Below are 27,877 nucleotides of genomic sequence, written 5' to 3'. Positions count from 1 at the left end.
CTACACAAAACACTAAATTAAGCCACTAAAAGCATATTGGATGAGAAATGCATTTAAAAATAAAATGTATTTGGGTTGTTCTATTTTTATTGAAAAGAAAGTGGAGGAAACAACAGGAAGAATCCAAATGGGGGGAAAACAGCTTAAACCAATGAAGGCTTAAACAATTAGTGTGATTTAAGCTGTATTTTAGAGCAGGGTTAGGGTCAAGAAATTACATTGACTGGTTTTGAAGTCAGGTCATCCTCTTTAGCAAACAATCAATACAATAATCCACTGTTCCACTTTTCCTTGGTTTCTGGCCAAGAAATTAGTCTTCAGTTTCAAACTGTCAAGCCTTTTAGATTGACAGTGGCACAAGTTTTATAGGTCCATAAAAATGCAGTTGGAGAGCAATGTGCAGGTGTCTAATGTACATATTGCAGAGGAGGTATCGCTCAACGCAGTCATACACAGTACCTCATTCAATCAAACCATCTATTTATCCTTCGGTGAACAGATCTCTCTGAGCAGCTCTACGTCCTGCTCACTCAATTGCTGTGGAGGGCAGTTTGATTAATGTAATGGTCAATGCACTATGGGAAAGTCCCCTATTCTGTGCATCTTTCACTGTGGCTTATGAGAAATAATTTCTGACCACAGATTTGACTAGTTTTAGTCGAATGATGAATGTCTTTCATTTCTTATAATGCTAAACGCTGTGCTGCAGATGGCTGTCAAGGGCAGAAATGTGGCATTCATCAGACCCTCAGTTTATGTGTCAGCATTTTTCCCCCAAGCCTTTTTCCACCACAGACAGTTTCATCTTTGGTCTTCTTTGGTTTTCATTCCTTTATCCTGAAGTAAAGACATGAAAATAAACGGTCTTCTTTCAGCTATCTCTCATGGTGCACCAACATAATTCACAGCTGGGCATCAACATCCAGAGGCAAACAGATTGCTTGACCAGAGCCATTATCTAGAGTCACTGACTCCTCTTGAATTTGAATGCAGTTGTTTTGTATTATTTAGATGAATGACCCAGTGGTTGAACGAACATTAGGATTGACTTTAGGAGTGGATGAATAGGAAAATAACAACCCATCTTGGTAAACCTGCATCTCATGAATGAAGGGATGCATTTAAGTGGTATATAAAGACAAATTAGTTATTAGAACTAAAGCCTGTGGAGATTTGCATTAAGAGGTTTGCTTACCTGAAGCTTTCTTTTCACGTGTGTATGTGAATGTTTTACTTTTTTGGATGCATGTGGACACTGACAGTGCTGAGGATTCAGCATGCTGTGATACAGATCTACAGGAGATGATTTGCATTGAGAGTTTCACACTGCAGAGGTGTTGAACGGGGAGCCTCTTTCAGTGAGCTGATGTAACTGAAGTGATTGCTTATGGAGTTGTCGTTTGCCACTCCTAATGTGCCCACACCAACACTATTCTCATTTATATCACATACTCTAGTCTGGAGATGAGTGTGTTGATATAGATACCTATACTGCAAAAGGCTTTAAAGGGACAGTTCACCCAAAAACTCACACACCAAACTTCTATGCTTGTCTTTTCTCTGTGGAAATGAAAGAAGAATGTTGGTAACCTAATGGTGTGTTCATACCAGACGCGAAAGAAGTGCTAAGCGCAGGTGATTTACATGTAAAGTCAATGCAAAGACATGATAGACATCCTGCGATGTGATTAACACAAATGAGGTGGCGTGAATGAGGTGATTCACGCAAATTGAGCGTTTCGGGTGTTTGATGCGCGTAACGCATGAATCCTGCCAGTTCTATCTGAACTTTGGTGAAAATTCGCACCGCGTTAACCAATCAGGAGCTTCCTCTAGTAGTGACGTGATTACGACGTAGCGAGCGGAGACAGAAATCCGAAAGCAACAATGGAGGACAAAATCATCGTTGCTGTATGTGGATACCTGGAGCCGTACAATACATCTTCATACTTTTATAGAAACAGGACCGGATATATGTGTGATCTCCCGTGGACAGGATGCAAGTCTTGGCTACTGCAATTTTCCGAAGACGAAATATGATATGATATGAATTTAAACTTAATAATAGCTTCAGAAATGTAGTTCAGGGAAATGTGTAGCCCTATATATCCTACATTACAATGAAACTAAATATTATATCAAACAGTATTGCCTCTTTTTATTTTAGTTTTAACATATTAATAGATTAATTGAATAAAGACCAAAGATTACCTGTTAGAGTTACTCAAAACAAATAATATTTAATGTTTAATCACTAAAGAGACATCAGAAACAGCAGCAAATGTCAGAAGGACTAACGATAGCCATGATAAGGTCGAGCTGTTCATCTCAGAAATCGGCGAAACACATTTTTAAATAGGCGCCTTATAAATAAACCGCATATTTGAGTTTTAAAAAACTACATTCTCGCCTGAAATACTTCTAAAACTTAAGTTTCATAACATAACACGATAACAGTAATATTTTTTAAATTACCCAAATAAATGATGGTTCAATCAATCAATCAATCAGTCACCTTTATTTATATAGTGCTTTAAACAAAATACATTGCGCCAAAGCACTGAACAACATTCAATTTGGAAAACAGTGTCTCAATAATGCAAAAGATGGTTGAAATCACAATGCTGTGTGAACTCAACCAATCAGAAGCCCCTCCCATGATGCGAATTTGCATCTGTTGTGAAGTGTTTCACGCGACAATGAAGCGAATTTCACGCACCGATGGAGCGAATAAACTCAAAATGTTCAAGCGTCCAACTACGCATGAATAGTGCGATTTATTCGCGCAAGCTGCATCTGGTGTGAACGGCCCATAATAGTTTCAGATCCCATTGACTTTTTCAGTATTATTATTATTAATGTAATATAAAAGTTAATAGTGACCATGGGCTTCCAAAAATGACAAAACATACCATTAAATTTTCAAATGTGACTATAGACATAATAATGTCATCTGCTTCAAATCTCATTCTTGTTCACATACAGTACAATTTATTCTAATAATGAGTCAATGGTACATTAATAATAACCTGCCAAATTTGATTATGCATATGTGAAACTTGAATCTGGTCTTTTTATCACACAAAGCTATTGTATACTAATGTAGCGTCATGTTTACTATTTTTATCGCTAACACTGGATCGTGCATCTCTGCACAGAGATGCAAAGTCAGGTTTCTGCAGAGCAGAGCATGAGCTGAATTTAAACATTATGTAGTTGATTTCCGGAAAAAAAACATTTAATTTAGTCAAAATATTGACATTTCCCCTGGCATTGATGTTTGTCTTTGTCAACATAATGAGATCTAAGGGACCACTTACAAGAGTGGCTCCATTCCGGATACTGGGTTTACTGTGGTTTGGCACAACAGATTCATCCATTGATCCACTGATTTTTTGCATTTTCGGCACACAATGTTATTTATAATTGTTACAGCATCATTTGCATCTGAATAATTTCTTGATGAATTGATCAAGATACAGTGTTATGACATTTTTCTATATTTCAGTTTGTTTTAAATGCAAATGCTTATTTATTAATGAAAAAAAGCTTATAAATGTTGCTTCTCATTTATTTGTAAAGAAGAATGATTTGATATAAAACCACATGCCTTCCTCAGATATTATGCTGCTACAGTATGTTTCTTCATGTCTCAGAGTACTATAATGGTTCCTGATCCACTGCAGATAGAGCAGGTCAGGTGACATGCAGGGCTCTGTGCAAATTTTCCCCTTAACACACAGTGACATCTAGTGCTCTCCTTTAGGAACTGTACTATATTAAACTGCCAACTAATTGAGTCAAATGTCACGATGTTGCTTAGGCAATTTCAGGAGCTAGTCACATCTAACATTGTGGAAACCCACACACATTCAGTGTTATAATATGCCCTGGACAGTAGTTGTTCTCTCTGTTGAGTCTTGTTATTTTGTCAGGGTATATAATGAGGCTCTGTCATGTTGATTATTACTCATTAGTATATTTGTTTGTTTATGGATGTGCTCACTGTTTTCAGACTGCCCTTGGCTTCACAAAGCACACTCATCCTCTCTCACTTTAGTGCTTGAGCCAATAAGGGCTGACAGTTAAGGTCACATGACCCAAGTCTCTTTGCCTCCACTCTTTCAGACCCACATCATAGACAACTACTCCATGAGACAGAAAAAGCCCTACAAAGAGAGAAAGTTTCTAGATAATGAATATGTGCATATTTTCAAAAATCTTTTTTTTTTTTTTTTGCATCATCTCAGTCTGAGATCATTATATAACTAGATGATGTAGGATTTTAAGTACTGTAGATGATACCAGAATAGCTGTGTAGAAATAGTTTTTTTTTTTTTTTTTTTTTTTTTTTAAGGGTTTTGAAAGCACTCTTTATTATAAACTAAGCTGGTCTAATTTTGTACAAGAAACTTTATTTACCCAATTTTCTCTTGAAAAAAAGTGTAAATGTATTGTGCATTTTTGTTGCATTTACAGGGACCAGTGACCCATATGTGAAGTTTAAAATCGCAGGGAAGGAGGTTTTCCGCAGCAAAACGATCCATAAGAACCTGAACCCAGTATGGGATGAGAAAGTCAGTCTGCTGGTGGAGAGTTTGAGAGAGCCACTCTACGTGAAGGTAAATGATTGTAAATGTAGTCAGAGTGCTTTGTTCTAGTCATTAAATTGACTTTTAATGGCTGCTTAGTCATTAGTGATTTAAAGAGTCTATCTAATGTATTCTAATTTTACAGTTTGTTGTGTGAAATGACATGCCTTACTGTTGGGCGTTTCTTTCCTCTACAGGTCTTTGACTATGACTTTGGGCTGCAGGATGACTTTATGGGCTCTGCATATCTCTATTTAGAATCCCTGGAGCACCAAAGGTCTTCTGATGCTTTATGACACATTGATGAATCGGAAACACTATCTCAAGTGTCATAATATCAATACATTTACCTTGACACTGCTGCCCCCTAGTGTTTTTTAATATATACTGTATATGTACAAACATACAAATGCTGAGAAATGTAAGAACTGAAGAATTGATGTAAGAATTGAGCATGGCAGGATTGTGGTTGTTCATGCTGTAGGTTCCCTCTCTCTTTTAGGAACTTGGATGTGAGCCTTGACCTCAAAGATCCCCACTATCCCAACCATGACCTGGGTACACTGGAGCTGGCAGTCACACTTATTCCAAAAGAGGGAGACTTCAGGGAAGCAGTGAGTTTCTTTTTTATATATAATTTATTTATCTCTTTTTCAAGCTGATGTATTTGAACTGTGAATATGAAGTGGAGGTGTGAGATGTGCTTCCAATTGTGGTTTCATACAAATGTATAAAAACTCAATGAACTGTAAATTTGTTTTACTTTTTTTTTTTTTTTTGCAAACACTGTATAATCAAATACTTCAGGTCTTAAACACCAAGAACATTTACTCTTATCCAACTCTTATTGATTCCAAACAAGTATGGTAAAGCCATGGAAATGTATTGGTTAAGAGTTGTGGGAGCTCTTTATCAAATAACTTTTGTTTATTTAATCTAGTGCTTTCTGTGAGTTACACTTAAAATTTAAGAGTTTGGGGTCAGTGTTTTTTTTTTTTTTTTGACCCAAAGTTTCAAACAGTAGAATGGGGTTTCATATGGCTTCATATACTGTATGTCACCCATCTTACTGCAGTACAGAAGACTTCAAATGCATTCTTCTCTGGGCTGGATGAACCAGTGTCTGAAAATGAGTCCAGTTATACATTAGTCAGCTAGTGTCCTAGCAAACTCACCCTAACTTTACTTTAAGTGTTATGCAGTCATATGTCACATTCAGTAATGCTCAGGATGCAAGAGTAATTATTGCTCAGCATGTATAAAGCATTTCTGGAAAATGTAACTCTGCACGAAGTGTACCATGGGCAGTACATTGGAACGCTATCAGGTAAACAATGGCGCAGTAAGTTTATGGGGGAAATAATGGGGTCTTACAAAGAACTGCATCAGAAGAAAACTTCTGAAGAAAAGCTCTGAAGTCTGAAGCTGCTTCCTCAGGAAAGTTTATCATTCACACATGTATTAATTCTTGTCAGTTGAAATAATAGAAATAATGAGTGGAGAAAGAGATGTTAAGATATTAATATATTCTTTTGGCTCCTTTATTATGCCAGAAATGGAATGTCAAGCTGAGCACATTGCATTGTGGGATACATACTGCATGATGGGCACATTAAACATGCTACAGTATACTACAGAAATAATTGGAGTGTTATATAATGCAAGATATAGGCTTAGACTTCTTTAAAAAGTCCCTTGATAAACAACATTTACTGACTGTATGATCCAGTCACTTATAACACCTCTATAGATACGGTATGTGTGAGTGTGCCTGTGTATCTTTGTGTTAGTGAACTAACAAAGCTTTGAATGACATTTTCTTTGTTTGTGTGTGATTTAGTGATTTTATTAACTTATAATGGCCAAGCATAGCTTCCCCAGGCTGCCTCCTTATGCCCCCTTGACTCTTCTGAACAGTATCCAGACAGGATGTCAGGTTCACCTCTAACACCCTGTTAGAGAAGGCAAGGGGTGGCTTTATAACGCTTTGTCTCATTCACAGACCATGCTTATGAGAAGGAGCTGGAAACGATCCAGTAAGGTAATAACAGCATGTCCCACCTGATCCCCGCCTTCTGCAGTTCTCTGCTCAGGCTGAAGGGGGCCGTGATCCCCAGCCATTTTCCTTTTTTCCCCTCACTTACCTTTTTTGTTTCAGTCGTAATATCTTTATTGCGAAAATAATAGCTTTATTTTCTATGTGCTGCAATATACAGGGTGAGAAACACTGTCATCTAGTGTACAAATAAGAAAATGGACCTTTGTCAAGTTCAGGGCACCGATTTTTGTCCTGCCTTTAAGGCTGAAATTAGCAATCAGTTCCACATACAAATTCAGGGCCGCCAGAGTTTCCTTTGTGTAATGCAGCAATTGAATGAGAAAATAAAGCATACTCTGTTCTTGTCATCTTCATACTGCATCGACTGCACGGTGCATGTGCTGCAGTGTTCTGTCTGCAGATTTTGCACTTTATTGTTGAAGTCAAACGGAATGTGATCAGAGCAACCGCTTATATAACCTGCTGATTTTGCATATGTAAAGCTATGTGTACACAAACTTCTTTTCTTAGCATGAAAATGATGCATATTTGACCTAATTTGAAGCATAATTATTTTATTTTATTTTATGGTATTGTAGCATATTTTTGTGGTGGATTTGTTTTTGTTATTATTATTATTATTATTTAACAAATTTGCTGCTGTTTATTTCAATGCTTTATCCATCCATCCAAGTGACAATGTTGATTTCTGAATTTGATATTTTTGTGTAATATATTTATTATATATCAGAGTTATCATCATTAACTAAAACAGAAACCACTAAATCTTATTAATTCTGTTAATTGAAATAAAGCTAAAAAAATATATATATATAAACATTAGATAAAAAACGTGGCAAGTAACTGAAATAAATTTAAGTTGAAGCACTTAAATTGCTACCTGGAAATAAATAAAATAAAACTGGACTAAAACTAAAACATAATGAAATAAACATGCATTTATATAAAAAAGTAATATAAAACAATATATGTTAAATGAGAAAAGCACATAAAATGGAATATTAAATTAAAATGAAACTGTAAATATAAAAATAATATATTTTTAAAATAATAATAAAGCTATAAATATTTGAATAAATAGATTTAATAGTAAATATTTCAAAGAATTCTTAAAAAAGCAGGTAACTTACAGTAGCAATCTAATTCCTCTACTTTTTTGTTTGAGAATTTTTTTTTAATGTTAAACTGTTCCTCATTAACCTCACTATTAATCTATAAATTGAAGTTCTGTTATAATTATTTTTTCTTCCATATGTTGCGAATGGATTGTTTTGTATGAAAGTGGCATGCTGGTCTGGGACGGGAATAACATACTACTCTCTTTGTCTCTGGTTCATGCATGCATGTGTACAGCAGACCTCTCTGTTGTCTACTAAGTGAAAGTCCTAGTTTCAATGGTAATTTGTGGTCTTCAAGTGGAGTCCCAGTATAAGACATTTCTAACACGCAACCTAGTTGGATTGATTTGCACTATTCAAGAGAACAAATGCCTCAGTTCCATGTCCCAGCAGAGGTCAAGCAACTCCTGTTTTGTTTTGGCTAATGTTGGAGCCCAACTTTTTTAGAGAGGCCCAGAAACATGAAAGTGGCTCTTCAGCATGTGATTGAGGACGTCCTGCTGAAAGGCTTACCCCACCCAAGCCTTTGAAGCTCCAAAGTGGGCCATGTCGGCTGGGTCTCGGGAATACTGTAACAGCGCTAGGATAACTACTTTTACACCGCTCACAGTGCACACTTGGGTGTCTCTTCTATTTATACTCCATATATCTGTTTCATTTCCAAAATACTGTAAACGATGAGCTGTGTAGATGCAAATCAAGTGGGATTTGTAATTGATACATCTCCTAAATTAAAACTTCTGCTATGATATATAAATATATAAATAAAACTTAACCCTGAAGTGCATGGAAGAACAACATTAAAGCTTCTGCATCTATTTTCTTAATCTACTTCATTTTTTTTTATACTTTCATCTCTTAACCATTATGTTACTGAGAAAGCGTAGCCTTTTTTAAGTCACAATTAACATCAGAACAAAACGAGCTTCTTTTGGTCATCATCTCATGGTCAAAGATCACATTAGAGCTCTGGATGCTCATGTTAACCCTCATTTTACAGTGTACAGTCAGAGTAACTAATATCTGGAGAGAACGTCATTAGCTGCCTGCCTTTAACATCAAAACTGTTTTTTCAGCACAGGTTTGCTCAGAGTTCAATGAATATGCATTTTAATCAAGAAACACAGTAATAAACACTCCAAATGAAGCACGGAGATATCTATTAAAATAGTTTGTTTCAGTCCTCAGTTATCTGATGCTAAAAGACTGCATTAGTCTGCATACAGTATATACAATTCTTATAGATAATAAACATATATATTACTAATTAGAAAATTCCTTGTTGCTTGATAAATGCATGGTCATAAAATTAATACTATAATGTTAGCATTTGCTGTACTACATTCATTCTTTAAAAAACAAACAAGAGCATCATTTTTTATTCTGCAATATATATTTTCATTTGTAATTTGATGTTGTCAAATGTGACCTTAAACAGGTCTTCATGAGATTCACCCTATTCCACAATCTTAGAAGGGGTTTAGTAGATTTTTGCTGTTTATTTCATAGATTGCTGTTCAAAAGTTTAGGGGTCAGTGAGATTTTATTGAGGATGAATTAAATTGATCAAACGTGACAGTAAAGACATTTGTTCTGTTTAACAAAAATGCTGTTCTTTTGTACTTTCTATTCATCAAAGAATTCATAAAAAAAATATACATCATGTTTTCAGTATTGATAATAAAAAATATTTAAAAAAGCACTAAATCAGCATATTAGAATGATTTCTGAAGGATCATATGACGCTGAAGATTGGAGCAATGACTGCTGAAAATTCAGCTTTGCCATTTCAATATGTTACATCATTTTCAATGTTAGTTATATTTCACATTATTTCTGTCTTTACTGCATTTCGAATCAAATAAATGTTCAAAAGAGATGTTAAAAACATTTAAAAATCTTACTGACCCCAAAATTTGACACAGTAGTGTATATTCATGTTTTACTCATGGAAAGATACCGTCGACACACTGTTGTCTGTGTTTGTCTCTGTCTTTGCAGTGTCGTCACTCTCTGTGTGTATGTTGTCCTTGCATACTGCGTCCCTAAAATATGTGTATTCCATGTTGCTGTTTTCGAATCAAATTTCTGACCACAGACACACTGACGTTCTGGCTGGATTGTATCTTGCCTGATGTGAGTGTGTGTATGGGTGTGTGTTTTTGTCAAATGCAGCATCAGAGTCTGAGGTTATCAGACGTTCACAGAAAGGCTCAGCTGTGGAGAGGCATTGTTAGCATCAGTCTCATCGAGGCCCGTGACCTTCAGCCTATGGACGCCAATGGCCTTAGTGACCCTTATGTCAAATTCAGAATGGGACATCAAAAGTACAGAAGTAAGGTATGGTCCACATGAGCTTTATTCAAGTTACTTGTTCATTTGGGACTTTCTCTTTCACGCAAGGTCAATTCTGATCAAGTGTTCTTCTTTCCTTCTTTGCAGACAATACCAAAAACACTAAACCCCCAGTGGAGAGAGCAGTTTGACTTCCACCTGTATGATGAACAGGGGGGTTTCATTGACATCACCGTCTGGGACAAAGATGCAGGGAAGAAAGATGACTTTATGGGCAGGTTTGTCATGCACTTGACTCTTTTTGTGTTATTCTCACACTCTCATAGTCTGATCTGATTAACATTTACATTACATTTGCATTTAATCATTTAGCAGACAGTTTCATCCAAAAGTATTACAAATGAGGACAATAGAAGCAATCTTAAACAACAAAAGAGCAATAATACCTACAGTAAATGCTGTGACTCTTTTCTTTATAATAAATATTATAATAAAATATAATAATAATAATAAAATAATAGAGAACACTTAGAGGGTCATTTTATACAATGAATAAAAAGAAAACAATTAGACAATGCTAGTGAGTTGATTTGATTATTTATGGCTCATAATTACTGTAGTTTTTTGGCAACATGAGAATATGATATTCTCTACAGTTATAGGGCGTGAATATGATTTTTCAATGATTTTTCAAAACATGTATACAGATATACATATATACATATATATATATATATATATATATATATATATATATATATATATATATATATATATATATATATATATATATATATATATATATATATATAAAAATTAGGATAAATTTAAACAAAATCCGTTTCAAATAAACAATTTTCTTTTCAACATTCTATTTGTTAAAGAATCCTGAAAACATTTAGAACAGTTTCTAAAAACATAGTAAGCAGCACAATCGTTTTTAGCATAATACCTCTAACTAATACAACTTTATAGTAATAATAGTGACAATAATAATTCAGGTAGTGTATATCAGCATAAGATTATGTTGGAACTGTATATATATATATATATATATATATATATATATATATATATATATATATATATATATATATATATATATATATGTATATTGAAATTGTTCTGGTAATGTCAAGCTCGGAAATGTTTGACTATAATGTTATAATATTTGTAGGTCTTAATTTTCAAAGTGTTTTTCATAGCCAATTACTGATGCAAAATAAGCCCTGACAATGTATTAAGGAACTTAAAAGAAAAACTACTTTCCAGATAAACACATGCATAGACACAAAATATATATGTATTTTTATTAGAGACAACACAGTGATCTGAGAAACAATTTACCCGTCACTTATATACAATATATAATTTGACTGCAAAATGATGTGATTGACCAATTACAAGTATAACACTGTTAAATAACAGATTTGCTGTGCGGTATGTTGCAGCTAAAGTCCTTCATTCTTCAAACGGTCCTCATAGACAGTTCCTGTGTGTGTGAGAGAGAAAGAGAATCACAGCCTTTGACAAAACCCCATTAGGAGTGATTGACAGTAGAGTTAATGGCTGTGCGGTGCGGGAATGAGGCAGTGGAGTTTACTTAGTTTCCTGTCTGTCCCCTACACCAGTTCTCCTGTTCATAGAGGAGGCATGTCAGAATCAGTCGGGTGGCATTCTTGTAATTGGCTATTTCCCTCTGTTAAACGCTCATCTACTTGAGTCCTCTCTGACCATGAGCTGTCCAGCCTGCCCCAGCACTGATCTCCACATTAGTTACTCCATTCAGGACCAATTGAAGCTTTCAGTACCTGCATGGTGTTCCTGTAGAGAAGAACAGTTATTCAGCCGTTCTATCTCTCATGGTTTCTTTCTGCCTCATGCACTTGGTTTTTCTTCTTTGTTGTTACTATTGGGAAGTTGAAAAAACAAAAAAGTCTTTCTTTTTTTTTTTAAGATATTTAACTGTAACAGGATTGCTTTACCTATTATTATTAAGAGTAGTCACTTATTACTATAGGTCTCATTTACAGTTCCAACATAATCTTATACTGATATACACTACCTGAATTATTATTGTCACTATTATTATTATAAAGTTGTAGTAGCTAGAGGTATATTGCTGAAAACGATTGTGCTGTTTATTATGTTTGTAGAAACTGTTTTAAATGTTTTCAGGATTATTTAACAAATAGAAAGTTGAAAAGAACATTGTTTGTTTGAAACGGATTTCGTTTAAATTGAGCCTAATTTAGTCTGTTCTTGCTGAGTAAAAATATGAATTCAGTCAATTCAATAAATAAATAATAAATACAATTCCAGTTTTGACTTGGAAATGAGCAAAATATTTACTCTTGTCTTGAATGAATACGTAATGCAGATCTTTTATCAAAACAGCCAGAAGTCACATAAAAATATTCATACAAACTAATTTAATAACTGATCATAAATATTTATGAACAAAGTAGTGTTGTGGCGATCAGCTGCTTCCTCGACTAAAAAGATACTTGTCATGTCCACTACACATTTTGGTGTAATAATCACCATTAAACTTCACATTTACGGAGTGCTTGAGTTTGTTGTGCTGACGTTTTTAACACAACCAACATAGTTTAGTTGTTTACAGAGGAGATGAGAGTCAGCGAATAGCTTAAAATCAAAAAAGAGATCAAAGTGTAATTTTGTCAAATTATACTAAAAGTTAAAAAAATAACTTTTGCTAGCAATAATAGAATAATAGAAAAGGTGGCAGACGTTTTATAAGAGAAATATATTTTCCGTCACAATATGAATGTTTTGAGTTGTGAAGCAAATGCTATTTGTTTATGATAGTTCAAGATAACAAAATAATGACAGAAATGTAATTTTGAAATGTCCACAGGGTCAGAAGTGCCCGCAGTTAAAGAAAGCCCCAATCATTGAGCTTTTTTTCCCCTCTTTTCTCTTTTCTGCTGTGTCTTTCTTTTGTCATACATGTAATATCCTGTAAGACGACATGATGATGATGATGGTGTTGTGTGTATGTCAGGTGCCAGGTGGACCTCTCTGTTCTCTCAAAGGAGTGCACACACAGACTGGACGTGCCTCTGGAGGAGGGTGAAGGCACACTGGTGCTGCTGGTCACTCTCACAGCCTCCGCTGCCGTCTCCATCGCTGACCTGTCCGTCAACGTATTGGACGACCCCCACGAGAGGAAGGAGATTCTCCACAGATACGTAAGGACAATCTCTCATATTCAGAACACTTTGAATGCGCCTAAAATGCTAGGCATAGAAATGCTCATTAGCTCTGTACAAACCAGTGAGAGTTAGGGAGAGGAGATATCATTACTCAGTATTACCCTGAAAATGCAGGCTGGGTGTGAAGAGACCTTTCTTTAGTATAGCAAAGACACTTGTTTTATTTTAAAACCAGGAGCAAGATTCAGGAAAGATGAATTCTTAACATTCTGCTTAACTGCTATATTCTAAAAAGAAGAAACTTTTATATTCCCCACAAACAATTTTTTTTTTTTGGTCTACCTAAATTGTTCTGAAAAACCGTAAAGAGTTTGAATTTCTAAAAGAAAATTTCATTAAAAATTCCTAAAAAATCCCAGAAGTAACTCTTTACTTAAAGCCTTAATGTATAATTTATTATAATAGTAGTTTTAATGCATTCATTAATTATGCCTTGTAATGCACTTTATAATGCATTGTACAGACTCATGAATAATTGTTACTACAGTTAATACATTGTAACACTTATCAATGAATTGTTACACTATGCATTTTAAATTTAGTTATAATTATTTACGACAAGATATGATGTAATAAAATGCAAATTATGAATAATTGTAATGCATTATACCCTTTATAATGCATTAAACATAAAGACTTTTAGTAAAGTGTTACTGATGATTCATTTATTGGGATGGTTTAAATATTAAGCATCTCAAACACTTGCCAAATTTAATATATTTTATATATTTAGGGATGTGCTTGAGTACTCTGAAGTGACACCAGTATTCGATAACATTAACAATTGGTCATGATGATTATGCATGACATCACTTTTTGGTGAAATAGAGTTGCAAAAAATTTTTGCGCCATTAACAGGACTACCAAAAGATTACCTTTGAGGTCATTTCCAATTGAGTTGTTTTCTGAATCTTGGACGAGAACCGTCATGTCAAATGTAGTGTTCTGATAAAGTACCGTATTGAAATGTTCTCTCTCAGTGTATATGTGGCTCATATGCAAAGACGGAGCTGAACTGCGTTTCAGCTGGCGCCGGGTTCTCAGACCTGGCAGAACCTCAGCTATATGACCTCCTTTTGAAAAGCGCTCAACCTCTGGGGGCCAGAGATTGGTTCAGGGCTGTAGAGAGAAGGATCGGGCCTCCTCGCTCTCTGAGGAAAGGGAGAGAGGAGCTGATTGGGATAGAGAGCTGTGAAGGAGAGCAGTAGCGGGGGCTATGACAGGCTCTTTTCAGGCAGGGTGTGCTCTTGAAAGGCCCGGGCTGAAAGGAGCCCAGTGTCCCTATGCGGAGGCCTTTGGCCCATCATGGCCCCGAGGCCCTCCAGTCCTCACTCTAGCACAATGCTCTCAGTCTCTCGCTTTGTCTTTAGCCTGTTAACCCTTCGTTTGCCGCTATTTGCAGCTCTCCGCTACCTCTTTACATGCCAATAGTGAGGGACAGGGCTGAAACAAAAGGGCCACTTTTTGTTCGCACTCGATACAGCTGCTCTCGGGGGTAACGCAATAGAAGAAGCTCTTGAATTGTGACTGTTTTAAGAGCCCCAACATGTTTAGGTTTGCTTCTGCAGGCCCAGCGTGTTTCGCTAACCTGGTTCTTGGCGAAGCAAGTTTTTTCGAAATACTCTGCTCTAATTGAAGAGGAAAGTCGTGCTGGGAGGTATGTTTGATCTCTGGTTAAGTGCCGGTGGAAAACACTCCACAGGCCAAACGGCGGACAGGTGACCTACATAACCGTCCGTATAACGGGTTAGTGCCGTCGTGCTCTCCGACGCCACCTTTCCTCCCCACGTCCACTAGGGGGAGCTGTTGGACCAGAATTGAAAGGAGAAAATTCCGTCTTCCGACAAGAAAAGGAGGAAAGATGGGGTTCTGGTTGCTGAAATGGGAGGGGCTGGTGTGCAAAATGAAAAGAAAAGCTATTTCACCTTGCACAACACCAGTCTTTTTTTTGTGGTAAAGGATAGATTTTCCACTCCCTCGCTCCCCACCCGCTCCCCCACCTTGTACTATGCATCCAGGCATTCATTAGCACCCTAGCCTACAGTCCGATAGGGACAGATATGCTCAAGAGAAGATGGGGGGCTAAATGGAGGATGGGACAGTGGATTCCACAAAAAAGGACATTAATTTGTCCCTGCTATTAGCATATTCCCGGTTCCCTTCTTGACACCCGTTCACAGAAGGGAATTTAATAAATATGCACCTTATCAAGCGTGGCAGATAACAGAAAGTGCCAGTGTTAGTGCCGCACAATACACCTTAAACAGATTAGCTCGGGCAAGGTGGTGGTCCACGCATATGCAAGATAGACAGGTCAGTGCGAGAGCGTGGGCTTCCAGTGTTTTCCTCCTTTCTGTCGCCATATGATCAGCTGTCTAACTGAACTGCGGTGCAAAACGCCCATAACTAGTTATCAACGCTCTGTGTTAAAGTGCTAGGAGGCTGCTGATGTCTTCTAAACAAATAAAGTGTTTAAGAGCAGGAGGGTTTTTTTTAAGGGGGGGGGGGAGTTGAGGTATAGAGAAACTGCAGATGCTCCCAATTTAAACTGTGGATGTCCTCACTTGCCGGGGATGGGGGTTGCACAGAATGCAATTAAGTCTTTTAATGCAGCATTGCACCAGCCTCAGATACATCATTAAAGTGGAGGAGGCATATCAGATGACTTTCAGCACTTTGCATATTGGGTGTGTGGGCCCGGGAGCCTTGTCAAGGTGTGTTAATGGCAGAGAATGAAGACGTCTGTTGTCGTCTACCTGTCATTCAGTACGTCATGTCACATCTCCAGCTCTTTTCATTTACTTCAAGAAAATTACATCTGCCTAAAGTTGAATAGGTTTTATTTTTCTGTGTGCGTACCAAAAATATGTGTAAGACTGGTAAAAACTAGTTAGACTTTACAGTATGGTTGTATGTGTGCAGTTAATTAAGGCAGTACTGTAGTAAAAAGGAACAATACTTGTACAGCATTATACAGAATGTGTTTATTTATTTACTTGACATAAAACTAGTAATTGATGAGCTAATAATTCAACTATCAATGAACAATATAATTAATAATAATAATAATACATCTATTCATGTTCATTAATTTATAATAATATAAAAATATACACTGACATGAATTTACAATGAACACTAGTATAATAGTAATAATAATAATAGCAATCATTTTTATTAAATTGATGTATTATGTCACATTAATAAATGTGAAATAATTAGGAACTATATAATGAAAAATGAAAAAGCCTTTGTTTTTCAGAAACATTTTAGTTCTTAAAACTCCTTTCTCTTCATAAATTTGCATTTAATCACATTCTTTTAGTCCTTCTCGATAAAAAAAAAAAAAAAATGAAAAAGATAAGCCTCAAATATGATTGCATCTTTTTCGGAGCTCACGGATCTCAGTCTTTAAGCAGTTATTCCTTAATATTCCCTGAAAGGAGGACTGTATCAGCGCTTCACAGCTGTTGTTGTAAGCAGAGCGAAATTATGCATTTTAATAGTAGCCGGGCGTGTGCGGGCGACTCGTGTGTAATGGACGTTAATGGGCATCAGGGCCAGGGTGACCTCTGCTGAAGTGGAGGCGCACAGTTCCTCTCCGGTCCTGTCACTCGCTTCCAAATCAAAACGTGAACAAGTACAGCAATGTGTGTGTGTAAAGACGGGAAGTAGGAGGAAAAGAGTGAGAGAGCAGCAAAAGAGGGAGGCAGGAAAGAGGGGGGTGGAAGCTGTTAGCATTCCATTTTTATTATGACATTTCACAGTCATCCGATTTAATGTCCCCTGACCGGATTGTCCGGCTGGAGACGGTAGGCTTGAAATGTTATTTAGAGCATTGATAAAAGGTGAGCGCCTGCGAGATGACAGCGAGTCATAAGGCTCCGTGCGGTGACATTCATTTTCTCCACAACAGAGATGGAATAAGACGTCACGGTGACAAGCTGTCACTCAAGACACAGCCCCTCCATCTCACCCCTCCCCTTCTCTCCCTTTTCGGTCCCTACTGTCTGGTTGGGGGTTAGAAGGGGCTCTGTGTGTGTGTGTGTGCGCGCAAGAGTTTATGTGCTACCCCTTTCCAGTAATAGGACTAAACCGCTCTCCTCCTCAGTGTACCATATGAGTTGGCCTTGCCTTGCTGGCCCCAAAGCCGAGGGGGGTGGGAAAATATATTCTTCAGCCTTTCATTAAAAAAATAAAGAGGCCTCATCTCCTGAGCTTTTCAATCTCCTTGCCTGTCTTTTGAGGGGTCTGAAAAGCCAGCACCCTTTGCAGATCTGAAAATCCTCTGCTATGGAAATGCACCAGCTCCCTGCCCCAAAAAAACCCTGCCACTTTTCTTCAAGGCTGCAATAATCATAAATAACAAGCCCCTTGATATCTACTGAGAAATCATGTATTGAATGTACTGTATGTGTAAAAATACATTTCCCCCCTCAATCATCACTTGATTTTTTTCCCCCCTCTCCACTCGTTTGCTATCAGAGGATTTTCAACAATAATATCATTCGTAACAGGCAAAGCCAGTCCGAGTGTGTAATGAATTAAGTCTGCAGCCTGGCCCTGACTTGAGAAATTCAAATTATAATTATTCCTCTGGGTATGTGTAGGGCTTATTGCCAAAAAGAGAATTAAAGTGAGGTCTCCAGTGCTTTTGACGGCCCACCAGTGAGATTGTGTCATCTCTATCAGTCCAGCGCCATTCACTCGCGTTTCAAAAGTGTCCATCTGGAAATGTCACAAGTTTCTTCAACTTTTACTGCGGTTCATATAGAGGGCAGAGATGTGCAGACATATTTCATTTCATTTCATGGACAACTTTCCAGTGCATTTATTAGACACAGAAAGTTTTAAATCTCTGAGGTTGCTCTTTTATAGCTCACAGGAAACGTAGGAAAAAGTCAAATAAACAATAAAGAAATGTGATAGAATAATAGTTCATACCTTACCATTTAGATTTTTTGTTAACTATGAAATAAAATTCTATTTTAGAAAAAAAAAAGATTTTGTTGTTGTTGTTGTTCAGATCTCTTTTGGACCTCCAGATTAGATATTATGAATACTAGGATCTTTTTTTGTTCTTTTCTCAGAAGAAAAACCCTAAACAAAAGACTGTTTGTTCTCGATATAATTTTTTGGTCTTTTTAAAGATATTTAATTACTAGAAGTTTTGTTGCTATTGTTTTTGTTTGACAAAACTGTACACAGTATAAACTATTGAGAAAAACGAGTCGGGGGAGAGAGAGATTGCTCATGCTGTGACCACACAGTTAGTGTATGATGCCTAGTTTGTTTCATGGCTAAATGTCAGCCCCTTTAATGCTACAAAAGACACACAAAAGGACTGTAATGGAGTATTATGGTCTCTCAATGAGAGGCTTTTATCAGTATGAACGTAATTGACTCGCTCATAAATCATTCTTAAGTGTCTTTGCTAATGCACTTGTCTTTGCAGTTTATCCACCTCTCAAAGATTTACAGTTTTAGTGGCGTCTCTGCTAGTATTTTCTGTTTTTCTTCTGCGTTTAATTGCTTACATGGTTATCTGAAACTCAAAGAAATAATTTTTCGGGAGGAACATGAATGTGAGTATAGACACATGCACTCTGGAAGAGAATTCACATCATTTAGATTTGACATCAGCATTGTTAAATTAGTTTCTATACATTTTTACCCTCTTCTCACTTATGTGAAATACCATATTTTACTTTTTCTAAGCATTTGTGTTGTATATGTATCTGTATTTGCTATAGATCATGTGCAAGGATTTATCTTGGCTTCTTAAACATGTTTCTAAAGTTTCAACTATGAATGATTTAAAACAACGCAATATTCCTTTATCTGTGTAGACAGATTGCTGGTTGATTGCTTTTTGTTTCAAATTTATATCATTTTATTTCCGTAAGTACTGCATTTCTAAAGCTTACAAAGTATATACATAAAGTATGCCACACTTAAAATGTTTAATGTCTTTGCATTATATAATGGAATATTGTTTGATATTTATTTCAACAATTTAATGTGTTTTGATGATATATATATATATATATATATATATATATATATATATATATATATATATATATATATATATATAGCACAAACACAAGCAAAACAAGTTTTTTTTAAAAAAAGGTCTAGCATTATTTGTTTGCAAATGTCTCTTTATTTATCATTTTGTCATTGTATGCAGTGAAAAGGATACATTGTAAAGTAATTAAAGTGTTAAAATGCTTCTTTGGACCACTGTATATTTTTCAGCTGTGTGGATATATACTCACAAATGCTTTTTCCTTCTTTGACCTCCACAGAGTCTGCTCAGATCCTTTCACAATATTAAAGACGTGGGTCTGGTGCAGGTGAAGGTGATCCGAGCAGAAGGGCTGATGGCAGCTGATGTTACAGGTAAGAAAAACCCTCCCACTCACACAAACAGTGATCCTGACATATGATTTCTCACTCTGTTTTCCAGAGTTACTGATAAAGCCTATCATTTCCTTTGTAATGGACAGCAGGAGGCTGATAATATTGCATTCTGCTCAGTGCTAATGGATCGTCGGCTTCTGAGATCACTGTGTCTCTTAAACGTATTTTTTTCTTGTGCGTCTGCTCCGGTTTCCATTAATTCTTACTTTTAATTAGGTCTGCAGTGGACAGGCCTAGTTTCTGGCACTATAAATGATCAAGTTGAAAAAAAAAAAGATTGGAGACGATGCAGTGAGTTGATTCTTATTCAGAATCGGAGTGAGACATTAAAGAAACACACTTACCTTGGATCATTTATTAATGCTACACCAGAATTAAAATGCATGTAATTTTATTAGTTTTTGTTCTTTTTCTGGTCGTTTTTCTTGAAACTGTGACCTCATTGCAACTGAATCATCAGTTGTTCCTCAGCTTATGTGTGTTATATTCAAGGTATTTCTATGTCACTTTTAAGATTTTTAAAGGAATACAATGCCATTCTAAAGTTTGGGATAATACATTTTTTGAAAGAAAAAACAACAATAATTATGATAGGAAATGTTTACTAAGCATCACATATAAGTATATTACACTGATTTCTGAAGAATCATGTGGCGCTGAAAAATGGATTAATGATGGCTGACAATTAAGCTTTGCCATCACACAAATAAAATCAATTTAATTTTTACTGTATTTTCAGTCAAATACATGCAGCCTTGGTTAGTATAATAGACTACTTAAATAAATACTTACCTCAAATTTTAAATGGTAGTGTAGTTCACCCCAAAATAAAATGAAATAATTTATGCGTCCTCATGTCGCTATAAACCCACATGAGTTTGTTTCTTGCATTAAACACTAAGGAGTTACAATATCTAAAAAAAACGATCTTTCCAGTGTTTCCATTCTACTTGGTGTTTAGTGTCAGAAACACTTCAAAATCATCTACCACTGGTCAGACAAAACAAATAGCATCATTCTCGTGGGTTTGGGACTCTTAAAAGTATTGAACAATAAAAAAATATTTGTTTTGCTTTAAAGACTTTGCAGACACCGCCAGTCCTGATTTGACTACTTGTGTGGGAAACAAAGCTGAGAATTGCAGCACAAGAATATTAATCAAGGCTGCACAATCGGTTGCAGACAAGGTGTGAGACGGCAGAAATAAACAGGAGCGACAAAGAGTGAAAAGACAGAGGGAGAGAGTGAGAGACAGAGAGAATTAGAGGCAGAGACGTAGAGGTCATTAGCACTGTCACTCTTAAGGTGGAGTTTCTCGTGAGGTTCCTCTCCGCTAAGTGCTTTGCGTTTGCCGTCTCTCTAATCGCCTAATCGACGCCTTTAATTAAGACATGCTCAATGGCAGACCACCCCCCTCCCCTATCACACCCTTTAGCCTCCCCCTTCCCGCTCGCTCCACAGTTCTCCAATCGCCCCTTTACTCGCTCCTCTCCGGGGGTCCGGCCCACTACGTTGACCTCGTAGCTCGGTCTGGCGTTCCCAGGGGAACCGTGGCCTCCTCATGAGCTCTGATTTCACACTCCTCTCCCGCCACAAAGCGCCGGCGCACAAAGCTTTTCTAAGAGCCCCGGCTCGTTCACGGACTCGCCATCTCAATCGGCCCTGGCACCGAGGTGTCAGCCAACAAGGTTACGGGCCACGGAACAGTGCCTCCTCTAATAGAGAGCTCACTGGAGACAGGGATAGTCCAGGAAAAGTGGAAGGCAAGGAGAGTGAACATAAAAGATAATGTGGCCGAGAGAAAGAGAAAAAGAGAGGGAAATCTTAGTTCTCTTTCTTGCATCAACGAATGTGTGTTTTTTTTGTCCCACCCCTCCTTTCTGTCTGTTTTTCATTGTAATTAATTGAGGCTTTTATCTGGAGTGCCTCCACTCCAGGCCAGCAGGATAAATGGTGACAGTGTGTAAAACCAACAGTATTTAGGGACAGGAGACTGCTTTCCTTCTGAATAGAGCCACTCAATACTTCACATAGATTGCTTTGGATGCAGGCATTACTCTAGGAGTCTGCAATTTCATTAACAATCAGTTTTCAAACAACAGTAGGAACTGTTCTGTCCTTGCTGCCATCAGTGTGTTTGTATATGATAATCCTATGGGCAGTTAAATGCTCCTCTCATCATGCAGGTACTTCTGCTTAACACCGTTCCTGCATTTAATTTAAAACGCCTTCCAGACCTGAAAAATGTAATTACCATTTTGTACGTCAGCGCACCGCACGCTCATCAAATTGCAGCCGGAATGAGGTTGAACTCATCTCGCTGGTCTGTAAGGATTTGCCCAGAATTAACCCACAGATAGCGTCTGCTCGGCCACACCTGGGGAGTCAAAGTTTCATTCAGTGCAAAGCGTGTAATTTGCTCAGACAGCTGCCTCACGAACATGTAGTAGTTTGTCGCAGAGGATGACCGAGTGTCACCGCGAGGATATTGAATAGGATGGTACTTTCCTGCGCCCATCAATATGCATTCATTTAAGCAGATGCAAATTATTTTTGAATGGTGAAAATACTCACAATTACAGGAAGTCACGGTAATTTACATTTTTGTGTCAATATATTGTAAAGGTGTGATTGAAATTAGGAAGATGATTGAATTCATTTTTTTTTTACAAACACTTTTCTTAAACAAAATAAATAAAAATTTGAATCCATAATTTTATATCCATAATTTTATATCCTAACTGAATTTCTGTAGCTTGTTTTTCACATTTTATTGCTAATACATCATGAAAATGTGAAGAAATTATACAATTTAAATAGTTTAAATAGTTAACTTATTTTATTGTATCAGACACATGATAGTGTAATCACTGCATTTAAATAATATAAAAAGTGAATTTAAAATATATTCAGTCTGATCAATATACCCATCAAATGCTTAGTGACAGCCAGGACTTTCCATTGATCACTTGTGACATTTATTTTGCTTGTCAACTAAATGTCTTTGCTTCTTTTATTCACATGCAAGAAAGTGAATTATTTTATACTGCATTTTAACTTTGCATCATGTTATAAAATTGCTGTTATGGATGTTATTTTTTTTGCCCAGCTTTTAAAATGATGTTCTGCAGCAAACAACAAAAGTGCTCCCAATTGTTTTGTTTAGAGATTTATTTAATGATTAAAAGGGTTTAGATCAAAGCTGATATGAAGAGTTTGTTGTTTAATTTTTCAGTGAGAACAATATTCCTTTAAATTATGAACATTTATTTACATGTGTATATAATTAGCTGATATCAAAGCATGTAGGACAGTGGATTATATAAATGTCTCTAGAGTCAACTTCTTATAATAATATATTTTGTACATGTATTATAATATTCCATTGAACTAAAAATAAATGTTGATAAAAGGTATTATTAAAAAGTGTCTCACTTCAAGACATTTTAATTTATCAATATGAATGTCCTGTCAGCAACTGGAATCAGCCTCATGATAATATCGACAATGATCTCCAAATATTTTACCTGGAAAGTTTTCAAAAAATTTCCCACATTCCGTCTGTATGCATTTAAGTCATCATTTCTGTCTCCCCCATGTCTGTGACCAACTACCGTATGTGTGTGTGTTCACACCAGACAGAGATAGAGATGTCCTCACGGTGCTCTAGGGCAGAGGAATGGCTGAAATGTTTATCTGCCTGTGTGCAAACCACTGTATCACCAGTAACACCAGGAAACGACTCCGCAAATGGGGGCAAAATGAACATATCAAATCACATCCACAGTGATAAGTTGCTGCTGAAGCTTTAGTTTAGGTTAAAACAGCAGTGTGGTTTGATCCAGCCCTTCAGGCTGGCTGTCCCATCACCTTTATCAGTTATTTTTTTCCCCCAGCGCATCACCCAGTGGATTACACCACAATAAATACAACGAAACTGATAAAGATAATGTGTGTGTGTGTGTGTGTGTGTGTCCCTCACAGGCAAAAGTGACCCCTTCTGTGTAGTGGAGCTCAGCAACGATCGGTTACAGACACACACCGTGTACAAAAACCTCAACCCAGAGTGGAACAAAGTCTTCACGTTGTAAGTGTCAAAACAGTGTATGCATGTGCGTCAGAGTGCTTGCATTTGCATATAATCCCATTTTTTTCATCTGACAATTTATGATATATTTATGTAAGTCCGCTGCAAAACTGATTTACATAATACTGACAGGAAAAAAAAATGAATGTGAAATGTGCATAGTATATGATAATTGCAATTAATTTAGCAAGTTTAAAATTCACATATATATATATATATATATATATATATATATATATATATATATAATAGTAAACTAAATAAGAAGAAAAATGAAAATTTAGTGGAAAACTTGGATAATTTTTTTTTTTTTACCCATTATATTGAAGAAGCTTAGTTATTAATACTGTGCTTAAGAGCTATGTGGTTTACAGAGATACACCTGAGAGCCGAGGATTACAGGATAATGTAGTCAGGATTATTTAATTAAGCTTTGTATTGGTAGTCTTCAAAATGTGATGCATAAGTAAACTTTTTCTTTAAGAAGAAAATGAACTTTTGTTCGAGATTACACTCCCTCTGCAAATACAGCCATTGTGCCATTTGATAATGTGCCATACATAATTTCTTATATTAGTTCGATATCTAGAGGTTGTTCCATTGATGTTTTTTTTTTCATAATCTTTCAATCTTCACGGCTGGAAATTCATTTGTGAATTCCCATGGAAAGCTGGGTAATCTAGCCTCTCCTTGGAGCGCTCATCTCTTAAAGAATAACCTCATTTTCTTTCATTAGACTTCTCCTCTTTAGCCTACTTTTCAAAGATAGCATTTCAAATGGAGAATTGCGGCATCTTTTTTTAACCCCAGCACAATGGAGATTGTCACCAAGGATTTAGATGAATCACATTTTTTTGTCATGACTTGAAAGATCTTTTCAGTGTTTAATATTAGTCAATGACTTCTTCACCTACCCCTTTTTTCTTCAACTAGCAATGTGAAAGACATCCATTCGGTCTTAGAGGTGACTGTCTACGACGAAGACAGAGACAGAAGTGCCGACTTCTTGGGCAAAGTGGTTATACCGTTGTTAAATGTAAGTTTTGAGCTTGCAGGCTTTTCCTTAGGACAGTGAATCAGTATCAGAATGGACAAATGCACTAAAAAGTTTTTCTTTGAATTTTTATTTAAAAAATTGCCATGTGTCTAACCTTTTATTGATTTTAGACAGCATAGAGTAAGATGTCAAAGTGTGAAAAACAAAAAAAAGTAAAAATAAATAGGGGGGATTCAACAAAGTATGTGTCCAACCTTTATTGATTTTAGTAATCATAGAGTGAGATGTGAAAGTGAGAAAAACACTGGGGGGAAAAGCTACTAACAAAAACGAAGAAGAAAAGAAAAGATAAGGGGGGACGCAATGGGCTGATTCCCCAGGATAGTTCATTTGCGGCTGACAGTGGTCGGGCCGTAATGAACAGGTACTTGTCAGAGCCGCCACAGTTGTTTTGGGCTCCCTGTCAGATGCAGCAGCTGGGGTTCAAAGGTCACACGGAGAGTGTATTCAGCTGGGTATTGCCAGACAGACGGCTGTCATGTCCCTCTCCCACAGATCCAAAATGGAGAACGCAAAGCTTACGCCTTGAAAAGCAAGGAACTGACAGGGCCAACCAAAGGGGTCATCTTTCTCGAAATAGACGTGATTTATAACATTGTAAGTCCCATTCTCTTTTCCTCGCTTGCTTTTTTCTAGCGTTTTTCACTTCTTTATCTGCTTGTTCTCTTCAGCCTCTCCCGGGCTGCCTGTCTCTCTTTTAATTACTGAAGACTCCCCTTTCCTCAGCCTTTTATTTGTGCGTCTGTGTACCGCCGTGTGTGTCCGTCCGCCATTTTAGGCGGGAGTGTGAGAGAGCGTCACATGGCCGTGTGGTGTGGAGTGTGTGAAATGGAGGGATGTCTTGATACATTCGATCGTTAATGGCACATCATTGATCGTGACGGTGGATTATTGCATTCAATTACGCATGAAGTTTATATGTTGCAGGTAAAAGCCGGCATGAGAACCTTGATTCCCATCGAACAGAAATACATGGAAGACGAGCCACGAGTGTCCAAACAGGTAACGAGAGCACTTTAATCGCACCTTTGTTTAAGACATTTATAAAATCCCACCCAACACCAGTTGTAGACCCGCAGCATCTTTCTCCTCGTCTTCCCCCTCTCTCTCTCTCTCTCTCGCTCTTTCTCCTTGTCTCTTCCTTCTCTTCTGGAGGTGCTGAATAGAAATGTCAAGCTGTCAACGCTGGGGGTGCATAAGTAGATTGACCATCCTTTAGTTTGGACCTCAGTGGTTCTTCTGCTGTGCTTCTTTTTGTCACCCTGTTCAATGTCTCCCCCCATCCCTGACAAAGAGCTGAATTGTAGGGGTTGTCCCAAATCAGACCTGTCACCGAGACACTGCTTGGGACAAACACACACACGCTCTCTCTATCTGTCACACACTGAATGCATGCTAGAAAGTGCCCACTCTGCACTTTTCGGTGTGAATTTGCCCCCCACCTAAACTGTTTGTGAGTGAGACACAAACCGATCGGCTAGGGTAACATATCAAATTTATCTCCACAAAGTTTGCTTTAACTTCTTGATACTGTCTCCTCGACGGTTAAAGCTCAGATGTGTTTTATTCTTCTCAGACACGTTTTATTCTTTAGTAGTTTGGTATCGCATTTCACCTCGAATGTACTTTGATTAGTCCCAAATGACAAACACAAATGGTCTACTTTGAAGGGATAGCCCGAATCCTATACTTCACCACAGTTAATGTGGATATTTACTATGATCAAAGCTATAGCGCTTTAAAGCCATTATGCAACCAGGAGCTTTTGATCTTCCTGTGAACACAGGAAGAAGCGGTCATTTGCAGTTCACCCGCACTCAGAAACACGAATAAGACCATTTCATTGATGAGGAATAACAAAAACAAAAACAAAAAAAAATATTCCTTCATACTCATACAAATGCAAAGCTAGATATGGTCTGGTTTTCTCAAATTTGTGATTTGTTTCATTATTTTGGTCTTGTATGAATTTTATTCCCTAACAACATCACGAAAAAGTAGTTTTCCCTTTATTTCTAAATGTTGATCTTCAATTATTCTAGTGCTGTTAACCTAAAGTTTTTCCACATCAAATTATGATCATTTGAAATGTATGTTATATACACTACCGTTGAAAAGTTTGGGGCCTGTAAGATTTGTATTTCTTTTTTTTATTTTGAGTTTTCGTATGTGTGCCAAAGCTGCATTTATTTAATCAAAAAGATTTTTTTGTAATATTTAATCAAAAATATTTTTTTGTAATAAAATATAACAATTTGAAATGACTGCTTTCTGTTTGACTAATATTTTAAATGTAATTTATTACTTTGCTTGCAAATCTTAATTTTTCAGCAGACCTTACTCCATTCCTCGGCATCACATGATCTGTCAGAAATTATTCTAATATTTGGTGCTCAAGAAACATTTTTAATTTTGATAGTGTTGGAACTAGCTACTTAAGATAAAATCACAAAAGTGTAAATGTCTATTCTGTCACTATTGACACACAAGAGTATATATATTTTTTTGCTGAATGATAGTATTCATTTCTTTGAAAGTAATTTTAATGGTAGTGTATAGTATGTTTGTTTTCTTATTGTGGATGGGTTTAATTGTGAGATGTTGTCTGTTGTTCTGTCACTCAGCTGCTGCTGCAGAACTTCAACAGAGTGAGGCGCTGTATAATGTTGCTGATCAACGTTGGCTGCTATATCAACAGCTGCTTTGAGTGGGAGTCTCCTCAGAGGAGCATCTGTGCCTTTCTGGTAAGGAAAAGTCTGAAAACAACCACACCAGCAGTCATAGTACAGTACAGCAGCTCCAGAATGCATCTGGACACACTTGTGTTTGGCAACAACTGAATTTCATTATATCAGATTTTAAAATATGAGTAAATATCTGGATATTTTCTGGTGGTCAAATGGATCCCAGTTTATATTAAGTGGCCTTAACTACTTTGCACTTACATTTAAATTAATACTTTGATACAGTGCACTTATTGTGTACACAAGTTTGACATTGTACT

The 27,877-nt window shown here is 36.7% G+C and overlaps 1 protein-coding gene across 5 annotated transcripts in view; it reads left to right on the top strand.

The window, feature by feature from the left end:
- mctp1a (multiple C2 domains, transmembrane 1a) overlaps positions 1–27,877 on the top strand; it is a 148,031-nt gene that overhangs the window by 76,003 nt on the left and 44,151 nt on the right. For 4 of the 5 annotated variants that reach the window (XM_026211123.1, XM_026211125.1, XM_026211126.1 and 1 more), the window contains exons 3-15: positions 4,480–4,622; positions 4,790–4,869; positions 5,095–5,206; positions 6,595–6,633; positions 9,945–10,109; positions 10,212–10,342; positions 13,093–13,279; positions 19,615–19,708; positions 23,714–23,816; positions 24,750–24,852; positions 25,369–25,470; positions 25,801–25,875; positions 27,498–27,617. In XM_026211123.1, coding sequence (XP_026066908.1) covers positions 4,480–4,622; positions 4,790–4,869; positions 5,095–5,206; positions 6,595–6,633; positions 9,945–10,109; positions 10,212–10,342; positions 13,093–13,279; positions 19,615–19,708; positions 23,714–23,816; positions 24,750–24,852; positions 25,369–25,470; positions 25,801–25,875; positions 27,498–27,617 — 1,454 coding nt within the window. The remainder of the gene's footprint in view (positions 1–4,479; positions 4,623–4,789; positions 4,870–5,094; positions 5,207–6,594; positions 6,634–9,944; positions 10,110–10,211; positions 10,343–13,092; positions 13,280–19,614; positions 19,709–23,713; positions 23,817–24,749; positions 24,853–25,368; positions 25,471–25,800; positions 25,876–27,497; positions 27,618–27,877) is intronic. The other variant, XM_026211124.1, reaches the window with a different exon arrangement.

This window comes from Carassius auratus, chromosome 30 (genome assembly GCF_003368295.1).
Source record: "Carassius auratus strain Wakin chromosome 30, ASM336829v1, whole genome shotgun sequence".
Taxonomy (NCBI): Eukaryota; Metazoa; Chordata; class Actinopteri; order Cypriniformes; family Cyprinidae; genus Carassius; species Carassius auratus.
The sequence above is the reverse complement of the archived record's forward strand: the minus strand, read 5'-3'. Positions and strand labels throughout refer to the sequence as shown.